General features: G+C 46.9%; 1 protein-coding gene across 1 annotated transcript in view; it reads right to left on the reverse strand.

Annotated features, from left to right (window-relative positions):
• Positions 1–19,381, reverse strand: part of LOC309851446 (uncharacterized protein) — a gene marked incomplete at both ends in the record, with an annotated part of 110,077 nt that extends 90,696 nt beyond the window's left edge. Inside the window, 2 exon segments of the mRNA XM_082706766.1 lie at positions 11,168–11,754; positions 18,743–19,381. Of these exon segments, the coding sequence (XP_082562892.1) occupies positions 11,168–11,754; positions 18,743–19,381 (1,226 nt within the window).
• Positions 19,382–22,466: the final 3,085 nt, after the last annotated feature.

Raw genomic sequence — 22,466 nt, forward strand, 5'->3', positions numbered from 1 at the left:
CTAACTACAGGGTGGAACCTAAGGTTTACCCAGATGATATTGACGCTGAAGGACCCAAGTACCCTTAGAGACCTATTCCTTTATTCTGTTTATTCAAGCTTTGAGGAAGTACCTCTATCAAATTCCTGCTTGTTTATAAGGCATATTTGTTGAGTGGATAATCTTGGGATACATATGTTGCCAGTAATTGGGGTTATACATGTGATATAGAATTTGCTCCCCAGGAATTTACAGATAACTGTGACAATCACATACATGCATGTGTGTGTGTGCACATGAACACACATGCTTGCACATCAAAGGAGTGCAACATCAAAGGAGTATAATTTAACTAAAAGAGTGGTGTCTAAGATGAATTAGCCAAGGTGACAATTTGGCGAAGACACAGATTAATTTTTTTTTTAATATAATTTTTTATTTTTTACAAACATATATTTTTATCTCCAGGGGTACAGGTCTGTGAATCACCAGGTTTACACACTTCACAGCACTCACCAAAACACATACCCTCCCCAATGTCCATAATCCCACCCCCTTCTCCCAAACCCCCTCCCCCCAGCAACCCTCAGTTTGTTTTGTGAGATTAAGAGTCACTTATGGTTTGTCTCCCTCCCAATCCCATCTTCTTTCATTTATTCTTCTTGTACCCACTTAAGCCCCCATGTTGCATCACCACTTCCTCATATCAGGGAGATCATATGATAGTTGTCTTTCTCCGCTTGACTTATTTCGCTAAGCATGATACCCTCTAGTTCCATCCATGTTGTCGCAAATGGCAAGATTTCATTTCTTTTGATGGCTGCATAGTATTCCATTGTGTATATATACCACATCTTCTTGATCCATTCATCTGTTGATGGACATCTAGGTTCTTTCCATAGTTTGGCTATTGTGGACATTGCTGCTATAAACATTCGAGTACACGTGCCCCTTTGGATCACTACGTTTGTATCTTTAGGGTAAATACCCAATAGTGCAATTGCTGGGTCATAGGGCAGTTCTATTTTCAACATTTTGAGGAACCTCCATGCTGTTTTCCAGAGAGGTTGCACCAGCTTGCATTCCCACCAACAGTGTAGGAGGGTTCCCCTTTCTCCGCATCCTCGCCAGCATCTGTCATTTCCTGACTTGTTTATTTTAGCCATTCTGACTGGTGTGAGGTGATATCTCATTGTGGTTTTGATTTGTATTTCCCTGATGCCGAGTGATATGGAGCACTTTTTCATGTGTCTGTTGGCCATCTGGATGTCTTCTTTGCAGAAATGTCTGTTCATGTCCTCTGCCCATTTCTTGATTGGATTATTTGTTCTTTGGGTGTTGAGTTTGCTAAGTTCTTTATAGATTCTGGACACTAGTCCTTTATCTGATATGTCGTTTGCAAATATCTTCTCCCATTCTGTCAGTTGTCTTTTGATTTTGTTAACTGTTTCCTTTGCTGTGCAAAAGCTTTTGATCTTGATGAAATCCCAATAGTTCATTTTTGCCCTTGCTTCCCTTGCCTTTGGCGTTGTTCCTAGGAAGATGTTGCTGCGGCTGAGGTCGAAGAGGTTGCTGCCTGTGTTCTCCTCAAGGATTTTGATGGATTCCTTTCGCACATTGAGGTCCTTCATCCATTTTGAGTCTATTTTTGTGTGTGGTGTAAGGAAATGGTCCAATTTCATTTTTCTGCATGTGGCTGTCCAATTTTCCCAGCACCATTTATTGAAGAGGCTGTCTTTTTTCCATTGGACATTCTTTCCTGCTTTGTCGAAGATTAGTTGAGTGTAGAGTTGAGGGTCTATTCCTGGGCTCTCTATTCTGTTCCATTGATCTATGTGTCTGTTTTTGTGCCAGTACCATGCTGTCTTGATGATGACAGCTTTGTAATAGAGCTTGAAGTCCGGAATTGTGATGCCACCAACTTTGGCTTTCTTTTTCAATATCCCTTTGGCTATTCGAGGTCTTTTCAGGTTCCATATAAATTTTAGAATTATTTGTTCCATTTCTTTGAAAAAGATGGATGGTACTTTGATAGGAATTGCATTAAATGTGTAGATTGCTTTAGGTAGCATAGACATTTTCACAATATTTATTCTTCCAATCCAGGAGCATGGAACATTTTTCCATTTCTTTGTGTCTTCCTCAATTTCTTTCATGAGTACTTTATAGTTTTCTGAGTATAGATTCTGTGCCTCTTTGGTTAGGTTTATTCCTAGGTATCTTATGGTTTGGGGTGCAATTGTAAATGGGATTGACTCCTTACTTTCCCTTTCTTCTGTCTTGCTGTTGGTGTAGAGAAATGCAACTGATTTCTGTGCATTGATTTTATATCCTGACACTTTACTGAATTCCTGTATAAGTTCTAGGAGTTTTGGAGTGGAGTCTTTTGGGTTTTCCACATATAGTATCATATCATCTGCGAAGAGTGATAATTTGACTTCTTCTTTGCCGATTTGGATGCCTTTAATTTCCTTTTGTTGTCTGATTGCTGAGGCTAGGACTTCTAGTACTATGTTGAATAGCAGTGGTGATAATGGACATACTTGCCGTGTTCCTGACCTTAGCGGAAAAGCTTTCAGTTTTTCTCCATTGAGAATGATATTTGCGGTGGGTTTTTCATAGATGGCTTTGATGATATTGAGGTATGTGCCCTCTATCCCTACACTTTGAAGAGTTTTGATCAGGAAGGGATGCTGTACTTTGTCAAATGCTTTTTCAGCATCTATTAGGAGTATCATATGGTTCTTGTTCTTTCTTTTATTGATGAGTTGTATCACATTGACTGATTTGCGGATGTTGAACCAACCTTGCAGCCCTGGAATAAATCCCACTTGGTCGTGGTGAATAATCTTTTTAATGTACTGTTGAATCCTATTGGCTAGTATTTTGTTGAGTATTTTCGCATCTGTGTTCATCAAGGATATTGGTCTATAGCTTTCTTTTTTGGTGGGATCCTTGTCTGGTTTTGGGATCAAGGTGATGCTGGCCTCATAAAATGAGTTTGGAAGTTTTCCTTCCATTGCTATTTTTTGGAACAGTTTCAGGAGAATAGGAATTAGTTCTTCTTTAAATGTTTGGTAGAATACCCCCGGGAAGTCGTCTGGCCCTGGGCTTTTGTTTGTTTGGAGATTTTTAATGACTGTTTCAATCTCCTTACTGGTTATGGGTCTGTTCAGGCTTTCTATTTCTTCCTGGTTCAGTTGTGGTAGTTTATATGTTTCTAGGAATGCATCCATTTCTTCCAGATTGTCAAATTTATTGGCGTAGGGTTGCTCATAGTATGTTCTTATAATAGTTTGTATTTCTTTGGTGTTAGTTGTGATCTCTCCTCTTTCATTCATGATTATATTTATTTGGGTCCTTTCTCTTTTCTTTTTGATAAGTCTGGCCAGGGGTTTATCAATTTTATTAATTCTTTCAAAGAACCAGCTCCTAGTTTCGTTGATTTGTTCCTTTTTTTTTTTTTTTTTTTTTTTGGTTTCTATTTCATTGATTTCTGCTCTGATCTTTATGATTTCTCTTCTCCTGCTGGGCTTAGGGTTTCTTTCTTGTTCTTTTTCCAGCTCCTTTAGGTGTAGGGTTAGGTTGTGTACCTGAGACCTTTCTTGTTTCTTGAGAAAGGCTTGTACCGCTATATATTTTTCTCTCAGGACTGCCTTTGTTGTTCCCACAGATTTTGAACCATTGTGTTTTCATTATCATTTGGTTCCATGATTTTTTTCAATTCTACTTTAATTTCCCGGTTGACCCATTCATTCTTTAGAAGGATGTTGTTTAGTCTCCATGTATTTGGGTTCTTTCCAAACTTCCTTTTGTGGTTGAGTTCTAGCTTTAAAGCATTGTGGTCTGAAAATATGCAGGGAATGATCCCAATCTTTTGATACCGGTTGAGTCCTGATTTAGGACTGAGGATGTGATCTATTCTGGAGAATGTTCCATGTGCACTAGAGAAGAATGTGTATTCTGTTGCTTTGGGATGAAATGTTCTGAATATATCTGTGATGTCCATCTGGTCCAGTGTGTCGTTTAAGGCCTTTATTTCCTTGCTGATCTTTTGCTTGGATGATCTGTCCTTTTCAGTGACGGGAGTGTTAAAGTCCCCTACTATTATTGTATTATTGTTGATGTGTTTCTTTGATTTTGTTATTAATTGGTTTATATAGTTGGCTGCTCCCACATTGGGGGCATATATATTTAAAATTGTTAAATCTTCTTGTTGGACAGACCCTTTGAGTATGATATAGTGTCCTTCCTCATCTCTTATTATAGTCTTTGGCTTAAAATCTAATTGATCTGATATAAGGATTGCCACTCCTGCTTTCTTCTGATGTCCATTAGCATGGTAAATTCTTTTCCACCCCCTCACTTTAAATCTGGAGGTGTTCGGGCTTAAAATGAGTTTCTTGGAGGCAACATATAGATGGGTTTTGTTTTTGTATCCATTCTGATACCCTGTGTCTTTTGACAGGGGCATTTAGCCCATTCACATTCAGGGTAACTATTGAGAGATATGAATTTAGGGCCATTGTATTGCCTGTAAGGTGACTGTTACTGTATATGGTCTCTGTTCCTGTCTGATCTACCACTTGTAGGCTCTCTCTTTGCTTAGAGGACCCCTTTCAATATTTCCTGTAGAGCTGGTTTGGTGTTTGCAAATTCTTTCAGTTGTTGTTTGTCCTGGAAGCTTTTAATCTCTCCTTCTATTTTCAATGATAGCCTAGCTGGATATAGTATTCTGGGATGCATGTTTTTCTCGTTTAGTGCTCTGAAAATATCATGCCAGCTCTTTCTGGCCTGCCAGGTCTCTGTGGATAAGTCAGCTGCCAATCTAATATTTTTACCATTGTATGTTACAGACTTCTTTTCCCGGGCTGCTTTCAGGATTTTCTCTTTGTCACTGAGACTTGTAAATTTTACTATTAGGTGACGGGGTGTGGGCCTATTCTTATTGATTTTGAGGGGCGTTCTCTGAACCTCCTGAATTTTGATGCTCGTTCCCTTTGCCATATTGGGGAAATTCTCCCCAATAATTCTCTCCAGTATACCTTCTGCTCCCCTCTCTCTTTCTTCTTCTTCTGGAATCCCAATTATTCTAATGTTGTTTCGTCTTATGGTGTCACTTATCTCTCGAATTCTCCCCTCGTGGTCCAGTAGCTGTTTGTCCCTCTTTTGCTCAGCTTCTTTATTCTCTGTCATTTGGTCTTCTATATCACTAATTCTTTCTTCTGCCTCATTTATCCTAGCAGTGAGAGCCTCCATTTTTGATTGCACCTCATTAATAGCTTTTTTGATTTCAACTTGGTTAGATTTTAGTTCTTTTATTTCTCCAGAAAGGGCTTTTATATCTCTCGAGAGTGTTTCTTTAATGTCTTCCATGCCTTTTTCGAGCCCGGCTACAACCTTGAGAATTGTCATTCTGAACTCTAGATCTGACATATTACCAATGTCTGTATTGATTAGGTACGTAGCCTTCGGGAATGCCTCTTGTTCTTTTTTTGTGTGTGTTGAATTTTTCCGTCTTGTCATTTTGTCCAGATAAGAGTATATGAAGGAGCAAGTAAAATACTAAAAGGGTGGCAACAACCCCCGGAAAATATGCTTTAACCAAATTAGAAGAGATCCCAAATCGTGAGGGGGGAGAAAGGGGATAAAAAGAGGTTCAAAAAGGAAGAAAGATAAAAAAAAGAAAAGAAGAGAATTAAAAAAAGAAAACACCTAAGAAAAATATAAAAAAGAAAAAATATATATATTAGATAAACTAGTTAAAAAACGTTAAAAAAGAAAAAGGTAAAAGTTAAAAAAAATTTTTTTCCAGAAGGCGAGAAAAAAAAATAAAAAATGAAAAAGAAAAAAATTAACTGCAAGACTAAAAAAAATCACAGGGAAAAAGCCATGAGTTCCGTGCTTTGCTTTCTCCTCCTCTGGAATTCTGCTGCTCTCCTTGGTATTGAAACCGCACTCCTTGGTAGGTGAACTTGGTCTCAGCTGGATTTCTTGTTGATCTTCTGGGGGAGGGGCCTTTTGTAGTGATTCTCAAGTGTCTGCCCCAGGCTGAATTACACCACCCTTACCCGGGGCCTGAGTGAGTAATCCGCTCGGGTTTGCTTTCAGGAGCTTTTGTTCCCTGAGCGCTTTCTGTAGAGTTCCGGAGGACGGGAATACAAATGGTGGCCTCCTGGTCTCCGGCCTGGAGGAGCCGAGAGCCCGGGGTCCCACTCCTCAGTGCAACCTCAGAGAATAGTACCCAGTAACTCCCGTCTGCCTGACCTCCGGCCGCGCTGCGAGCTCATCGAGCCTGCGACGGGTTCAAGGTAACACCGAGCTGTGAGCTTACTGTCAGCTCTGTCTCTGTAGCCGGCTTTCCCGTTCCAATACCCGCAAGCTCTGCGACACTCAGACACCCCCAATCCTTCTGTGACCCTGCGGGACCTGAGGCCACGCTGACCCCGCGTGGGCTTCGCCCCGGTTTAGCCTCTGGAGCGATGTCCCTCAGTGGAACAGACTTTTAAAAGTCCTGATTTTGTGCGCGGTTGCTCCGCCGCTTGCCGGGAGCCGGCCCCTCCCCCTGGGTCTATCTTCCCGTCGCTTTGGATTCACTTCTCCGCCTGTCCTACTTTTCAGAAAGTGGTTGTTTTTCTGTTTCCAGAATTGCTGTTCTTCTTCTCTTCGATCTGCCGATGGATTTTCAGGTGTTTGCAATCTTTAGATAAGCTATCTGGCTGATCTCCTGCTAGCTGAAGTATTCTCAGCCTGCAACTTCTCCGCCATCTTGACTCCTCCTCTCTAGTATTCCTTTCTTAAATTGTAAATAGAGCAAGCACTTCAATTCACACTGAATTTATAAAAACTCTTATGAAAAACACATATACTTCATAGTGCATAAAATACACATGTGCAGTGTAATAATTTTGACACAAACTCTGTACCTAATGCCCAAGTCATAAAATAGAATGTTACCTTCACCAATATAGCCCTTGATATGTTTTTTCTGGACCATATCTCCATCTTTCCACCCTACAGGTGATCGCTAACCAGATTTTTATATTATCTTTTTGTTAATTTTCTTCATGATTTTACCCCTTGGGTATACATCTCTAAGCAATATAGTTTAGTTTTACATGTTTTCAAATTTTAAATAAAGGAATATTGATTCTTTCAATATTATGCAAAAATTCTGAGGCAGACTCCAAGAAGGCCTAGTGCTTTCCACCTCTTGATGTTCATGGCCTCATGTATTTCCCTATGCTCGAGTAACTTGCTTCTAAACCATAGCAGATGGCAATGTCATGGGGTTGAGCTACAAAAGACTGTGCCTTTGATCTCAAAGCCAACCCTTTTCGCTCTTTTACTGGCTTTGATGAAGCCAGGTAAAATGTGGGAGAGATCTTTGTGACAGAAAACTGAGCACAGTCTCCATTCACCAGCCAGCAAGGAAGCAAGTTCCCCACTCTAGTGGCCTTCCAGGAACTGATTCCTGCTGGTGTAAGTGATGCAAGAAGTAACTTCTTTCCCAGTGGAGACCACACTTGAGACCTTAGTGCCAGCTAACTAGTTGAGGATACCCATCTGAGACCCATCTGAACAGCATCAGGATTCCTGATCCACAGAAACTGTGAGGTAATAAATACATGTCATTTTAGGTGGCTAAATATTGAGATAATGTTACGTAATGATGAATATCCAGCACAGATTTACTTAGCACACTCCACATACAGCTGAGGAGAAGATTTCAAAAGGTGCAGAGATGTGGAAACACATAGTCACAAGTCCAGAAAGGCCAACTGGCTGAATATGACCCCGAGTAGGTCTTAGGGGCACTCTCTTTACTGAGGTAATAAGGAATCATTAAGTATGGGAGTCAGCAGAATCAATGAGTAAATAGTTCCTATTCCTTGAATTCAGAGTCTGTGATAGGGAATACCATCAGAGAACTGACCTCCTAGGAATAATGGAGATGATATATCTCTGAAGAGTAGAGTCCAGTGCCAACATTTAATTCAAGGAAGTAATGTGGGTATAATGATGTGATTGCCAGCAAGCATGGAATGTCAAAGGGGGGCAGAATGGGTGTGAACCTCAGGGATCAATTGTAGGTAAAAGAGTATGGTGTCCTTAAGAATAGGATATAAGCAGTTAAGTAGGTAATAGGTATACCTGTACACTAACCTCTGTAGAGTTAGGGAATAAATGAACGAAAAGATGAGGTTACTGAATCTGAAGGAAACTCAAGATCCATTTTACAGATGCAGACTGAGTCAATTCTCAGACTAGAACCCACGGACCAAGCAAACCAGAGGCTAGTCATCTAGAATAAAGAGGAACAACAAGTGTGTATACTAGAAATTTCCTTACAACATTCCAAATGAAAATACTTACAGGAAAAGCTGGAGTACACATGCATTTGCATGCAATTGAATAAGGGATCTGAGATGAACAGGAAAAATAACTACAAAATGCTGGTATAGCAAATTAGAATACAATAACCCAGATTCCAGGAATATAGGAGTTCCAAGTGACCTCAGTTCCAAGTATTCCATTTATGGGAATTGATACCTCATTTTACCATTATTATACACTCTGTATATTTAGGGGTCATGACTCTGAGAGAAGAAAGCAAGCTTGAGGATAAAATGGTAAACTGATTACTTTGAAAACACTGGCAAGCACATTATTCCCTTGAGATTCTAGTGTGGGGAAAGTATAAAGCACAGAAGAGCGCTCTGGGAGCCATTAGGAAGATGTTTAGCAATGAGGTGATCTACAGGCATTCTTGGTATTCATATTCCCAGGATCAACCGACGATAAGCAAGTAGTGTAGCCTGAAGGGGACGTAGGAATCATGGGCTCAGCACTCTCAGGGATGGGGTTGGAGGTCAGAGCCCCCAGGAAAGTCAGCTCAAGGAGCAGAGGAGCCACCCTCTAACTCCCTGTCTTGTAAGTTTTTCTAGAAGTGGTGGCAGACCCCATGGAGCAGGGTTAATGAGAGCAATCCATAGACATGAGCAGAGGCAGGGGTAGATATGGATATTCATTCGGGCGACTTTTGCCTTAAATGCCCATCCACATGCTAGTGCAGAGTATGGGCTACGCATGGCTCACACTGTTTGCGCACACTGCTGTGCAGGGAATTGTGTCAGCCTAGGGGTGGACCACAGCTGGACGTCTGGCCCCTCCCTTCTTTCTATGCACCAGGGGTTGTCCACGCCTACTGATAGGTGATGTAGGAGTACATAGGCTCAGCCCCCTTGCCTCTAAGAGGAGCAGTCCACTTCCCCAGTCCACCCCCCTCATTGTGGTGTCGGAACATGGGGGTGGAATTGGAGGGAAACCACATTTTGCATTCGTTCCTTTTAAACACCTAATATGTCTCCCTCCGTTTCTTCTTCTTCTTCTTCTCCTCCTCCTCCTCCTCGTCCTTCTCCTTCTTCTCCTTCTTCTCCTTCTCCTTCTTCTCCTTTTTTCTCTTTGTAAATGATTTTATTTATTTTTGGAGGGAGAAACTGTGAGAGAGAGAGAGCATGAGAGGCGAGAAGTTCAGAGGGAGAGGCAGACTTCCCATGGAGCTGGGAGCCTGATGCGGGACTCGATTCCGGGACTCCGGGACCATGACCTGAGCCGAAGACAGTTGCTTAGCCAACTGAGCCACCCAGGTGCCCTCTCCTTCTGTTTCTTACGCATTTGTCCCGATAGCTCTCCCTTGCACATCGTGTTTTAGTCTGTGTGTGTTTTTTTTTTAAAGATTTTATTTATTTATTTGACAGAGAGAAATCACAAGTAGATGGAGAGGCAGACAGAGAGAGAGAGAGAGAGAGGGAAGCAGGCTCCCTGCTGAGCAGAGAGCCCGATGCGGGACTCGATCCCAGGACCCTGAGATCATGACCTGAGCCGAAGGCAGCGGCTCAACCCACTAGCCACCCAGGCGCCCTAGTCTGGTTTTTTGAGTGCGGTGTAAGCATCACAGATGGGCACAGTTCCCCTCAAATTGTCCTCGTGTAGGGAGACAGCTCCTAACATGATGGTCTGTGTTCCTCATGGGAGAGTGTCCTGTCCTCAGGGGCGGAGAAAGTTACTTTAGGAATTGGAGACTAATAGTCTAAGACCAAGTGTGCAAGTACTGTAGGAAGGAAGAGCATATAGTGAAAAGATTAAGTGCTTCAGTGGAGATTCATGCTCGGGGTGGCCTGCCACCACGGTCACCGAGCCTGTTGTATGGAGATGTTTTGAAGGTCCTGATCCTGAGCTCCGGAAGGCTGGCGTTAGGGTGATGTCCGGAGCAGACTCCAACAACAGAGGTCTGAGAGCAAGTGGTTTGTTTGGGAGGTGATCTCAAGAAGTGCCATAGGGAACGTGAAGAGTGATGCAGGGAAGGGATGGAAGCCAATCCAGAATGATTTCCAGAGCAGGTAAGCCCTGTAGGTAGCTGAGGTGCAGTCCTGGCTGAGGCCCCCGGTCTCACACCCCCCCACTCGAGGGGATAGGGGCTAAAGGGGCTAGAGCACTTCATCCACCAAGTGCTGCCCACTGGTTGAGGACTTCTCCTCGAGACTTCCTCTCCCTAGCTGTGGCCTGCCTGCCAAGAATTTCCTCCCTCATCTAGACAAAGGGCTCAGCAGAGAGCAGCGGGGGCTTGCTATAAACCACCAGTGTCGATGTCAGCATGGAGAGTGCTGAGGGGATAGAGGTGGAAATCCTGAAGTCGTCTGCGGTGGACTCCCCTTTCTGCAGGGAGCACCAGAAATGCATCCGACCTGCTAAGGATAACAGTTCACGAGGGAAAAATAATGAGACACAAGGCCCTTTGATCTGTATGCCCGGAGACGTTCAGGTTTATTTGAGGTATAGGAGCATCTCTGTATGAGGAGACCTGGCAGGAAAGAAGAGTGTGCTTTGGATGACACGCTGGCTGAGAGATTTCAGGGAAAATGCAAGGTCCGTATTCCCTTGGGAGGGAGCTAGTAAGAAGGAGGTGGGGAGGAGGGTGTTGTTGGTGGGGGAGTACATTTGGAGGCCACGTAGGTTGAAAGGGCGGCCGGAACTGAGGTTTGACAGTTGGCCTGTCACGATTCCGCGCTCAGTGGGACTAGCTGAGGAAGATTGGTTGCTGAAAGACAGCGGGGGTGCCGGCCAGGATCCTCAGCAGCAGAAGCCACTAGAGCAAGTTGGGGAGCAGCAGGTGGTCTAGCAACAGCTGGGGCGGCAGCAGCTGGACACACAGCAGCTGGGGCGGCAGCAGGTGGTCCTGCAGCAGGTGGTCTGGCAGCAGGTGGGGCGGCAGCAGCTGGAGCCACAGCAGCTGGGCCTGCAGCAGCTGGAACCGCAGCAGGAGGGGCGGCAGCAGCTGGACACACAGCAGCTGGGGCGGCAGCAGGTGGTCCTGCAGCAGGTGGTCTGGCAGCAGGTGGGGCGGCAGCAGCTAGAGGTGCAGCAGCTGGGCCTGCAGCAGCTGGAGCCACAGCAGCTGGAGCCACAGCAGGAGGGGCGGCAGCAGCTAGAGATGCAGCAGCTGGGCCTGCAGCAGCTGGAGCCACAGCAGCTGGAGCCACAGCAGGAGGGGCGGCAGCAGCTGGACACACAGCAGCTGGGGCGGCAGCAGGTGGTCCTGCAGCAGGTGGTCTGGCAGCAGGTGGGGCGGCAGCAGCTAGAGGTGCAGCAGCTGGGCCTGCAGCAGCTGGAGCCACAGCAGGAGGGCTGGCAGCAGCTGGACACACAGCAGCTGGGGCGGCAGCAGGTGGTCCTGCAGCAGGTGGTCTGGCAGCAGCTGGGGCGGCAGCAGGACTCCTCGCCACAGCCCTGGTCAGAGCAGACGGAGCCACAACAGGAGTTGACCATGGTGTCAGAGGCTGGAGGTTCTGGGTGGGTTTCCAGGAAAGCGAAGGTCTTGAGTGTGGAAGTGTCTGTCCTCGTGCCGTGGCCTCTATATACTGCCCAAACCGGGTGATTTGTCAACACGTCTTCCTTGTTGTTGTTTACCCATTATTTAAGTAATTATCAGAGGCACAGCAGTGTTTGCCTATGTAATGGTTTGAGCTCGTGGGACACAAATTTTCTTTTCTAGATGGGATCAATTCTGTCAGGTCTGCTTTTCCTCCTGACTCACACCACTGGCATCTTCTGGACCACTGTCTTCTCCTCTTCCTCTGCAGAGGGCTGTTACCTGATAGGTGGCATTTGCAATTACATTCTTCCTCTCCCCTCGTGTAACCTCTAGCAGGATGGGATCGGGGCCAACCTATCTCTGGTCGTGCATTTCTTCCCATGGTCAGTGGGGAGGAAATTCCATGTGCATAGGGTGGCATGTGGGAAGGGGCATGAGACAGGAGGAAAAGGCCCTGTAGTATGGGTCACTGTTGAGCAATGAGGAAGGGGACAGCTGTCTATGTGTGTGTGACGTTGTTGACCTCTGCCACGGGAATGGGTTTTCTGGGGGGTCTTTCTGTCTTTGGGTCACGTTGTCTACCCTAAAGCCGTGGCAGGCCACTATCTGAATGGTTCCCGCCACTGCCCTGATTCGTCGTTCCGGAAGCGTTAAGTTTGCGGTCACATATCTTTGTGTTGCCTTTCTCTGGATGGTCTTTAGATTCTGAAAGACGTCGCCTCATCTTCAGTCTTAAGTCGTTCGTATTTAAGAATACTCTTCAACAGAACGGAAAGGAAATGTAGCAAAATACGAGTGTGCCTCTCCTCAGAATTTATTCCCAGACCTGGGAAAGGTACAGCACATTTTATGTGTGTGTGGGGGGTGGGTAGGGGTGTGGGGGGTGTCCAGTGGAAATCGGAATGGATGTTAGCCAAGGTAACTTTGTTCAGTTACTGTTTCGCCTGCTCTACTTAGCGATAGTCCAACGTTGGGATGCGGCAGTCATCCGAAGGGCCTGTTAAATATGTCGGGACACATCCTCCAGGTTCTGATTACATGGGGAGCCTGAGGTTTGGCATTTCTGACAAGTACCCAGATGACGTTGATGTTGAAGTCCCAGGGACCATCCTTAGAGACGTACTCCTCTATTCTGTTCGTTTGTGCTTTGAGCAAGTGCCTCTGTCAGGTTCCTCACCACTGCTTTTCGATTATAGGAAGCACCCCCCACCGCACACACACACAACTGCAACATGCCATGCAAAGATCCAGAAGAGCCCATAGTAGTGTCATTTAACTAAGTTGAAGGCCAAGTGGCCAAGATGACAATTTGTTAAAGACAGAGATTTATTCACAAAGAAATAATGTCATCACTCTTTCTTGTTTGCCTTTTATGATTGATTTTCTGTTTTTGGTGAACCTGACACAGAGTGAAGTTAAAAAATCCTTCGTGTAGTCAACCATAGTGGTGAATTTTGATACACAGAAGCCCATCCGTGTAATCCCCGCACCTGTCGGGATAGAGCATTTCCATTATACTGGACGGGCCCCACCTGCCCTTTAGTAACGTCCTCTCAGTCACTGAGGTGATTGCTGTTTCAGTAGGTTTTCTTTTACCATGGATCTCTTTTGATCTGGAACATCAAACAGACACTACATCTAGGTCTTGTGTGCATGCTTGTGTGTGCGTGTGTGTGTGTACATACTATTCATATAGTCTGCAGAATTTCTCTTTGGTTGGGCACCATTGACTTGGCTTCTGCCTGTAAGAATCACTGATGTTGATGCACATGTATCACTAGTTCAGGCAGTGCCGTCCTAGTGACGTTCCAAGACTCCTTTGAAGTCATAGCTTTAAATTTCATGGTAGGGTGGCCATCCAATCCTAAAGGTAAGCTTTCATTTTAAATCTTAGAGTATGGGTTTAGTTCACCCTAAATTTTTAAACAATTCTTTCATCTGATGGAAAATGCATAGGACTGAAAAACATGTGACCTATAAGAGCATAAGATACAAATCAGTTATGGAGCAAATATTTGTATAGCCAAAGCTTGAGTCACGAAATAGAACTTTGTTGCCACCAAGAAGGCTCTTGATATGTCCTTTGTTGACCAGAGTCGTTTTTTCGATGCTACAGATGGTTACCGTGCTGATTCTTCACGTAACGTTTTCATTCATTTTCCTTATGGTTTAATGAGGTAGGTATGCACACCTAAAGAGCATAGTTTGATTTTCATATGTTTCTGATTTTTAAACAGAGAATTCTGATTTGATTTTTTTCACTCAGTATTATGGAAGAGTTCTGGTAGGCAGACTCCAAGAAGGCCTTCAAGAGGCTATCCACCGCTTGGTGTTCACAGTCTCCTGTATTACCCTCCCGTCAAGTAACGTGCTTCTAAACCATGGCAGATGGCACCATCAAGGGGCTGAGTTACCCAGGACTGTGACTTTCATCTCAAAGCCAGTCCTTTCTTTCTCTCTGTCTCTGTCTCTCTCTCTGGCCTTGATGAAGCTGGTACAATGTGGGAGAGATCCTTGCAGCAGAGAACTGAGCACGGTCTCCATTCACCATCCAGCAAGGAAGCAAGGTCCCCACTCTAGTGGCCCTCAAGGAACTGAATCCTGCCAGTGCGCATGTAAGTGAAGTGAGAAGTGTCTTCTTCCCCAGTGGGGCCCTCACCTGAGACCCCAGTGCCAGGCAGCACCTTGCGTGCAGCCCTGGGAAACCCTGTGAAATGGAGGGTCTAGGTGGGCCATCCCTCCCGAGATATCGGATCCTCAGAAACCGAGATCATAAATGAGTGTCACTTGAAACTGCTAAATTTTGCGGTAATACTGTGTAAGAACGGATAGCCAGAACAAATTCATCTAGGACAACTGCACACACAGGTGAGAAAGGAGGAATTAAAAAGTGCAGAGAAGGGGCGCCTGGGAGGCTCAGCGAGTTAAGCCTCTGTCTTGGGCTCAGGTCACACGCTCGGGGTCCTGGGATCGAGCCCTGCATTGGGCTCTCTGCTCAGCAGGGAGCCTGCTTCCCTCTCTCTCTGCCTGGTTCTCTACCTACTTGTGATCTCTCTCTGTCTCGCTGTCTCTGTCTCTGTCTAAAAAATAAATAAATGATTAAGTAAATAATAAAAAAAAAAATGAAGAACCATGCAGAGAATGAGAAGTGCTAAAACTGATGTAGTCCTAAAACCAGAAATTCCAAATGGCCTCGATTCCCTAGGAGAGGTCTGGGGGCACTCTGTTTACTAAGATATCCAGGAGTCATCAAGTATCGGTGTCAGCAGGTCACTGAGGTAATACTGCCTATTCTCTGAAGGGAGAGGTGTGCTGGGATTGCTGGGACCAGGAATATGCTCCCTTGGAATAATGGGAGGATAATATCCCTGAATGGCCGAGTCCAGATGGCAGCATTGAACTCGAGGAAGTAATGTGTGTATTATTATGTGATGGCCCACCAGAGTGGAATGCCAAGGGTCAGAATGATGTGAAACCCTCAGGGGCCTAACGATATGGATCATCGGGCATGGTGTCCGTCATAATAGGATATAGGCAGCCGGGGGCTGGGGAGGTGGACGTGGCTCCTGGGGGGCTCAGTCGGTTCAGCTTCTGCCTTTGGCTCAGGTCATGGTCCTGGAGGGTTGGGATGGAGTCCTGCCTCGGGCTCCCTGCTCAGTTGAGAGTCTGCTTCTCCATCAGCCCGTCACCCTGACTGAGCTTGGTCTCTCTCCATCTCTGTCTCTGTCTCTGTCTCTCTTTCTCCCCCTGGAACAGTCAAACAAGGATATAGGTAGCCAAATACGGTGCACCTTTGTGTGTGTGCACACACATACAACACACACACACACACAGAGGCGTGTGTGTGTGTGTGTGTGTGTGTGTGTGTCTTTAAAAGAGCTTAAGAATAAAAGAACAAAGGCCGAGGTCCTTGATCCCAATGGAAGGTCATGATCCCTGACACAGTTTGAAGACCTCAGGCTGTCCTCAGACCTATTAACCCATCAACGGAGAGCCCAGTCTTTCTGGGTGGAGGACCCCAGGAAGTGTCTATCATAGAATTTCCTTAGTCCTTGCCCAAGAATCTGTAGCCATTGACCCCTGGGAATCTGGAATACTCATATGTTGGCAGGCTGTTGGACATGGGATCTGTGTTGAACTGGACCGCAGGATATCCAGAACCTTTCATGGCCCTGTATGAATACATGGATCTAGAGGTTAGAGTGCAAGGAGAAGTTTCCACATCTTCTTGATCCCGGTGATCCATTTGGGGAATTTGTGCCTCCTTCTCCTCTAATTATAGGCTGTGTGCATCTAGGGGTCGTGTGTCGAAAGGAGGAAAGCTAGCTTGAGGGGAACGCAGTCAAATGTGATTGGTATGAAAACTCTGGCTGGCACCTTATCCCTCTGGGTTTCTAGTGTCGGGAAATCAGAAGAGAGCTCTGGGAGCCATTAGGAAGGTGTTTAGCACTGGGCTGATCTACAGGAGCATTCTTGGTATTCCTATTCCCAGGATCAACCGACGATGAGCAAGTAGTGTAGCCTGAAGGGGACGTAGGAATCATGGGCTCAGCACTCTCAGGGATGGGGTTGGAGGTCAGAGCCCCCAGGCAAGTCAGCTCAAGGAGCAGAGGAGCCACCCTCTAACTCCCTGTCTTGTAAGTTTTTCTAGAAGTGGTGGCAGACCCCATGGAGCAGGGTTAATGAGAGCAATCCATAGACATGAGCAGAGGCAGGGGTAGATATGGATATTCATTCGGCGTCTTTTGCCTTAAATGCCCTGAACACACGCTAGTGCCGTGTATGGGCTACGCATGGCTCACACTGTTTGCGCACACTGCTGTGCAGGGAATTGTGTCAGCCTAGGGGTGGACCACAGCTGGACGTCTGGCCCCTCCCTTCTTTCTATGCACCAGGGGTTGTCCACGCCTACTGATAGGTGATGTAGGAGTACATAGGCTCAGCCCCCTTGCCTCTAAGAGGAGCAGTCCACTTCCCCAGTCCACCCCCCTCATTGTGGTGTCGGAACATGGGGGTGGAATTGGAGGGAAACCACATTTTGCATTCGTTCCTTTTAAACACCTAATATGTCTCCCTCCGTTTCTTCTTCTTCTTCTCCTCCTCCTCCTCCTCGTCCTTCTCCTTCTTCTCCTTCTTCTCCTTCTCCTTCTTTTCCTTTTTTCTCCTTGTAAATGATTTTATTTATTTTTGGAGGGAGAAACTGTGAGAGAGAGAGAGCATGAGAGGCGAGAAGTTCAGAGGGAGAGGCAGACTTCCCATGGAGCTGGGAGCCTGATGCGGGACTCGATTCCGGGACTCCGGGACCATGACCTGAGCCGAAGACAGTTGCTTAGCCAACTGAGCCACCCAGGTGCCCTCTCCTTCTGTTTCTTACGCATTTGTCCCGATAGCTCTCCCTTGCACATCGTGTTTTAGTCTGTGTGTTTTTTTTTTTAAGATTTTATTTATTTATTTGACAGAGAGAAATCACAAGTAGATGGAGAGGCAGACAGAGAGAGAGAGAGAGAGAGGGAAGCAGGCTCCCTGCTGAGCAGAGAGCCCGATGCGGGACTCGATCCCAGGACCCTGAGATCATGACCTGAGCCGAAGGCAGCGGCTCAACCCACTAGCCACCCAGGCGCCCTAGTCTGGTTTTTTGAGTGCGGTGTAAGCATCACAGATGGGCACAGTTCCCCTCAAATTGTCCTCGTGTAGGGAGACAGCTCCTAACATGATGGTCTGTGTTCCTCATGGGAGAGTGTCCTGTCCTCAGGGGCGGAGAAAGTTACTTTAGGAATTGGAGACTAATAGTCTAAGACCAAGTGTGCAAGTACTGTAGGAAGGAAGAGCATATAGTGAAAAGATTAAGTGCTTCAGTGGAGATTCATGCTCGGGGTGGCCTGCCACCACGGTCACCGAGCCTGTTGTATGGAGATGTTTTGAAGGTCCTGATCCTGAGCTCCGGAAGGCTGGCGTTAGGGTGATGTCCGGAGCAGACTCCAACAACAGAGGTCTGAGAGCAAGTGGTTTGTTTGGGAGGTGATCTCAAGAAGTGCCATAGGGAACGTGAAGAGTGATGCAGGGAAGGGATGGAAGCCAATCCAGAATGATTTCCAGAGCAGGTAAGCCCTGTAGGTAGCTGAGGTGCAGTCCTGGCTGAGGCCCCCGGTCTCACACCCCCCCACTCGAGGGGATAGGGGCTAAAGGGGCTAGAGCACTTCATCCACCAAGTGCTGCCCACTGGTTGAGGACTTCTCCTCGAGACTTCCTCTCCCTAGCTGTGGCCTGCCTGCCAAGAATTTCCTCCCTCATCTAGACAAAGGGCTCAGCAGAGAGCAGCGGGGGCTTGCTATAAACCACCAGTGTCGATGTCAGCATGGAGAGTGCTGAGGGGATAGAGGTGGAAATCCTGAAGTCGTCTGCGGTGGACTCCCCTTTCTGCAGGGAGCACCAGAAATGCATCCGACCTGCTAAGGATAACAGTTCACGAGGGAAAAATAATGAGACACAAGGCCCTTTGATCTGTATGCCCGGAGACGTTCAGGTTTATTTGAGGTATAGGAGCATCTCTGTATGAGGAGACCTGGCAGGAAAGAAGAGTGTGCTTTGGATGACACGCTGGCTGAGAGATTTCAGGGAAAATGCAAGGTCCGTATTCCCTTGGGAGGGAGCTAGTAAGAAGGAGGTGGGGAGGAGGGTGTTGTTGGTGGGGGAGTACATTTGGAGGCCACGTAGGTTGAAAGGGCGGCCGGAACTGAGGTTTGACAGTTGGCCTGTCACGATTCCGCGCTCAGTGGGACTAGCTGAGGAAGATTGGTTGCTGAAAGACAGCGGGGGTGCCGGCCAGGATCCTCAGCAGCAGAAGCCACTAGAGCAAGTTGGGGAGCAGCAGGTGGTCTAGCAACAGCTGGGGCGGCAGCAGCTGGACACACAGCAGCTGGGGCGGCAGCAGGTGGTCCTGCAGCAGGTGGTCTGGCAGCAGGTGGGGCGGCAGCAGCTGGAGCCACAGCAGCTGGGCCTGCAGCAGCTGGAACCGCAGCAGGAGGGGCGGCAGCAGCTGGACACACAGCAGCTGGGGCGGCAGCAGGTGGTCCTGCAGCAGGTGGTCTGGCAGCAGGTGGGGCGGCAGCAGCTAGAGGTGCAGCAGCTGGGCCTGCAGCAGCTGGAGCCACAGCAGCTGGAGCCACAGCAGGAGGGGCGGCAGCAGCTAGAGATGCAGCAGCTGGGCCTGCAGCAGCTGGAGCCACAGCAGCTGGAGCCACAGCAGGAGGGGCGGCAGCAGCTGGACACACAGCAGCTGGGGCGGCAGCAGGTGGTCCTGCAGCAGGTGGTCTGGCAGCAGGTGGGGCGGCAGCAGCTAGAGGTGCAGCAGCTGGGCCTGCAGCAGCTGGAGCCACAGCAGGAGGGCTGGCAGCAGCTGGACACACAGCAGCTGGGGCGGCAGCAGGTGGTCCTGCAGCAGGTGGTCTGGCAGCAGCTGGGGCGGCAGCAGGACTCCTCGCCACAGCCCTGGTCAGAGCAGACGGAGCCACAACAGGAGTTGACCATGGTGTCAGAGGCTGGAGGTTCTGGGTGGGTTTCCAGGAAAGCGAAGGTCTTGAGTGTGGAAGTGTCTGTCCTCGTGCCGTGGCCTCTATATACTGCCCAAACCGGGTGATTTGTCAACACGTCTTCCTTGTTGTTGTTTACCCATTATTTAAGTAATTATCAGAGGCACAGCAGTGTTTGCCTATGTAATGGTTTGAGCTCGTGGGACACAAATTTTCTTTTCTAGATGGGATCAATTCTGTCAGGTCTGCTTTTCCTCCTGACTCACACCACTGGCATCTTCTGGACCACTGTCTTCTCCTCTTCCTCTGCAGAGGGCTGTTACCTGATAGGTGGCATTTGCAATTACATTCTTCCTCTCCCCTCGTGTAACCTCTAGCAGGATGGGATCGGGGCCAACCTATCTCTGGTCGTGCATTTCTTCCCATGGTCAGTGGGGAGGAAATTCCATGTGCATAGGGTGGCATGTGGGAAGGGGCATGAGACAGGAGGAAAAGGCCCTGTAGTATGGGTCACTGTTGAGCAATGAGGAAGGGGACAGCTGTCTATGTGTGTGTGACGTTGTTGACCTCTGCCACGGGAATGGGTTTTCTGGGGGGTCTTTCTGTCTTTGGGTCACGTTGTCTACCCTAAAGCCGTGGCAGGCCACTATCTGAATGGTTCCCGCCACTGCCCTGATTCGTCGTTCCGGAAGCGTTAAGTTTGCGGTCACATATCTTTGTGTTGCCTTTCTCTGGATGGTCTTTAGATTCTGAAAGACGTCGCCTCATCTTCAGTCTTAAGTCGTTCGTATTTAAGAATACTCTTCAACAGAACGGAAAGGAAATGTAGCAAAATACGAGTGTGCCTCTCCTCAGAATTTATTCCCAGACCTGGGAAAGGTACAGCACATTTTATGTGTGTGTGGGGGGTGGGTAGGGGTGTGGGGGGTGTCCAGTGGAAATCGGAATGGATGTTAGCCAAGGTAACTTTGTTCAGTTACTGTTTCGCCTGCTCTACTTAGCGATAGTCCAACGTTGGGATGCGGCAGTCATCCGAAGGGCCTGTTAAATATGTCGGGACACATCCTCCAGGTTCTGATTACATGGGGAGCCTGAGGTTTGGCATTTCTGACAAGTACCCAGATGACGTTGATGTTGAAGTCCCAGGGACCATCCTTAGAGACGTACTCCTCTATTCTGTTCGTTTGTGCTTTGAGCAAGTGCCTCTGTCAGGTTCCTCACCACTGCTTTTCGATTATAGGAAGCACCCCCCACCGCACACACACACAACTGCAACATGCCATGCAAAGATCCAGAAGAGCCCATAGTAGTGTCATTTAACTAAGTTGAAGGCCAAGTGGCCAAGATGACAATTTGTTAAAGACAGAGATTTATTCACAAAGAAATAATGTCATCACTCTTTCTTGTTTGCCTTTTATGATTGATTTTCTGTTTTTGGTGAACCTGACACAGAGTGAAGTTAAAAAATCCTTCGTGTAGTCAACCATAGTGGTGAATTTTGATACACAGAAGCCCATCCGTGTAATCCCCGCACCTGTCGGGATAGAGCATTTCCATTATACTGGACGGGCCCCACCTGCCCTTTAGTAACGTCCTCTCAGTCACTGAGGTGATTGCTGTTTCAGTAGGTTTTCTTTTACCATGGATCTCTTTTGATCTGGAACATCAAACAGACACTACATCTAGGTCTTGTGTGCATGCTTGTGTGTGCGTGTGTGTGTGTACATACTATTCATATAGTCTGCAGAATTTCTCTTTGGTTGGGCACCATTGACTTGGCTTCTGCCTGTAAGAATCACTGATGTTGATGCACATGTATCACTAGTTCAGGCAGTGCCGTCCTAGTGACGTTCCAAGACTCCTTTGAAGTCATAGCTTTAAATTTCATGGTAGGGTGGCCATCCAATCCTAAAGGTAAGCTTTCATTTTAAATCTTAGAGTATGGGTTTAGTTCACCCTAAATTTTTAAACAATTCTTTCATCTGATGGAAAATGCATAGGACTGAAAAACATGTGACCTATAAGAGCATAAGATACAAATCAGTTATGGAGCAAATATTTGTATAGCCAAAGCTTGAGTCACGAAATAGAACTTTGTTGCCACCAAGAAGGCTCTTGATATGTCCTTTGTTGACCAGAGTCGTTTTTTCGATGCTACAGATGGTTACCGTGCTGATTCTTCACGTAACGTTTTCATTCATTTTCCTTATGGTTTAATGAGGTAGGTATGCACACCTAAAGAGCATAGTTTGATTTTCATATGTTTCTGATTTTTAAACAGAGAATTCTGATTTGATTTTTTTCACTCAGTATTATGGAAGAGTTCTGGTAGGCAGACTCCAAGAAGGCCTTCAAGAGGCTATCCACCGCTTGGTGTTCACAGTCTCCTGTATTACCCTCCCGTCAAGTAACGTGCTTCTAAACCATGGCAGATGGCACCATCAAGGGGCTGAGTTACCCAGGACTGTGACTTTCATCTCAAAGCCAGTCCTTTCTTTCTCTCTGTCTCTGTCTCTCTCTCTGGCCTTGATGAAGCTGGTACAATGTGGGAGAGATCCTTGCAGCAGAGAACTGAGCACGGTCTCCATTCACCATCCAGCAAGGAAGCAAGGTCCCCACTCTAGTGGCCCTCAAGGAACTGAATCCTGCCAGTGCGCATGTAAGTGAAGTGAGAAGTGTCTTCTTCCCCAGTGGGGCCCTCACCTGAGACCCCAGTGCCAGGCAGCACCTTGCGTGCAGCCCTGGGAAACCCTGTGAAATGGAGGGTCTAGGTGGGCCATCCCTCCCGAGATATCGGATCCTCAGAAACCGAGATCATAAATGAGTGTCACTTGAAACTGCTAAATTTTGCGGTAATACTGTGTAAGAACGGATAGCCAGAACAAATTCATCTAGGACAACTGCACACACAGGTGAGAAAGGAGGAATTAAAAAGTGCAGAGAAGGGGCGCCTGGGAGGCTCAGCGAGTTAAGCCTCTGTCTTGGGCTCAGGTCACACGCTCGGGGTCCTGGGATCGAGCCCTGCATTGGGCTCTCTGCTCAGCAGGGAGCCTGCTTCCCTCTCTCTCTGCCTGGTTCTCTAC

Source organism: Mustela nivalis, assembly GCF_964662115.1.
Source record: "Mustela nivalis genome assembly, chromosome: 17".
Taxonomy (NCBI): domain Eukaryota; kingdom Metazoa; phylum Chordata; class Mammalia; order Carnivora; family Mustelidae; genus Mustela; species Mustela nivalis.